Genomic DNA, 1,999 nt, shown 5'->3' with positions numbered 1-1,999 from the left:
CAGCCGCTACCCCCAGCAGCAGCAGCAGCAGCAAAGCTCTGTGCCAGGGGCTGCTGTCCCCAGCCAGGGCTGCCAGCCTGTGACAGTGACACTGACACATCTCTCTCTTCTCCAGACATGATTCCTATGGCAATCAATTCTCCGCTCAAGGCACATCCTCGGGCAGCCCCTTCCCCAGCCAGCAAACCACCATGTATCAGCAGCAGCAGCAGGTGGGTGATCCAGGGATCCCAACCGGCTCAACTGAGAGTTCTACCCGTGCTCTTTGTGAAGAGGGGAAGATGAAAACTCTCTGGGCTGTGCATTTGCTTTATGAATGTGAAGAATTGGGTACCTCATCCCAGAATCACACAGTGGCTTGGGTGAAGGGACCTTAAAGCCCATCCAGTGCCACCCCCTGCTATGGGCAGGAACAACTTCCCAGGGAGCTCCAAGCCCTGTCCAACCTCATTTTGTACAGGAGACTTTTTTCCCATTTGAAAACAATTGTAAAAAGTTTTAATTAACGTTCCCAGTGCTGTGTTAACAAAAGAGTGTTCTGAGAACGGAGGTTGTGTGGTTTGTGTGCTCTGGTCAGGTAGCAGAAGATCGGGGAGCTTTATTGGGCTTCTCTGTCCCTCTGGAACTTTCTGAATCCCATCCTGTTTCTCTAACATTTTTGGTCCAAGTGATGACTTTCTTTGGAACAAGTCCTGGATCATTCAGGAGAGCTGTTTCAGGTGGATTGTTCTGCACAAAACAGGGAATTTTTGTGGTCTTTCCCTTTCTCATCATGCAGCCAGAGGCTTCAGACTCCATGGCCCTACTGCCTCCTCCTCCTTCTCCTTGGTGTTCCCAAACCCATCAGGTTTGTTTCAGGACAGTTTGAATGAACGTGGATCCCTTCCCATAATCCTCACATACGACTTGCTCTTTGTATCCATGCCAGGACCCATAATGTTCTCCTGATAATTTTAAGTCCTATGGTTTAGGAGAGTATAGAGAGGGCACTCACTGAGCTGTGCTAAGAATAATTCCAACTGCTCTGCAGTTTGGCTCTGCAACCAGAGCCACGGGGCTCGGAGCCAAGAGTTCGAGTTACTCTGGAACTTGTCATCTTTGAAGCCCTAGAGCTCCATCTGAAGCCAGTTATGACCATGGAGTGTCTGAACAGCCTCCACAGCAGCTACAGCTCAGACCTTGGAGGCAAGAGAGAGCCTGGATTTTAATTTGGGCAGCAGTTGGCTGTTTTCTCCGTTTGCACTTTAAAGAAATAGGGGTGAGAAGCCTTCTTGCTCCTTTCAGCAGAGTGTTTTGAAATCCACAGGAAAGGAAGAAGCAGGAAGTACAACAGTTTTTAATGCATTTTGTCTGATACTTGAGCAGAAACCTGGGAAATGAGAGAAATAGGGTCTGATGAAATTCCTGGATGTGGAAGGAAGCAAGTGCCAGTGTCTGGTCTGGTTTGTGGTGAATGCAGAGTAGAGCTGAGCCTTTTCTGCAGGAAAGTCCTTTCTGTGGGCAGACTCCTGCCCCCGAGGCATCCTTGTGGAATCCACAGGGAGCCTCCCCAGGCAGCCACAAGGAATTGGCCATGGCTTGTGAAATGGAACAACTGATCCAACTTTCACATCGGGTACGGCCAGCAAGGAGACAGAGCCTCTCCCAGGCCATGCCGTGGGGCAGATCCTCTGGCTCTGGGGACTCTGCCCAGAGGTTTGGCTTTTTGTTTCATGGAATCAGTGAGGTTGGAAAAGACCTCTGGGATCAGTGAGTCCAATGTATGACCAATCACCACCACATCACCCAGGGGAAAGAACTGAGAGCCACATTCAGGCATTTCTTGGAGAGCTCCAGGGATGCTGATTCCACCACTGCCCTGTGCAGCCCCTTCCAGAGAAACAATCCCAAATTCCCACTCACCCGGCCTCACCTGTGCCTTTCTGTCCCCACAGAACTACAAGCGGCCGATGGACGGCAGCTACGGGCTCCCCGCCAAGCGGCACGAGGGCGAGCTCTA

The 1,999-nt window shown here is 51.0% G+C and overlaps 1 protein-coding gene across 1 annotated transcript in view; it reads left to right on the top strand.

The window, feature by feature from the left end:
* Positions 1–1,999, top strand: part of ARID1A (AT-rich interaction domain 1A) — a 31,676-nt gene that overhangs the window by 25,364 nt on the left and 4,313 nt on the right. Inside the window, exons 15-16 of the mRNA XM_031062026.1 lie at positions 151–212; positions 1,935–1,989. Of these exons, the coding sequence (XP_030917886.1) occupies positions 151–212; positions 1,935–1,989 (117 nt within the window). The remainder of the gene's footprint in view (positions 1–150; positions 213–1,934; positions 1,990–1,999) is intronic.

The sequence above is a fragment of the Geospiza fortis genome, unplaced genomic scaffold (genome assembly GCF_000277835.1).
Source record: "Geospiza fortis unplaced genomic scaffold, GeoFor_1.0 scaffold432, whole genome shotgun sequence".
In the NCBI taxonomy this organism is placed as follows: Eukaryota; Metazoa; Chordata; class Aves; order Passeriformes; family Thraupidae; genus Geospiza; species Geospiza fortis.
Note: the sequence above shows the minus strand (reverse complement) of the source record. Positions and strands in the feature narration are given on the sequence as shown.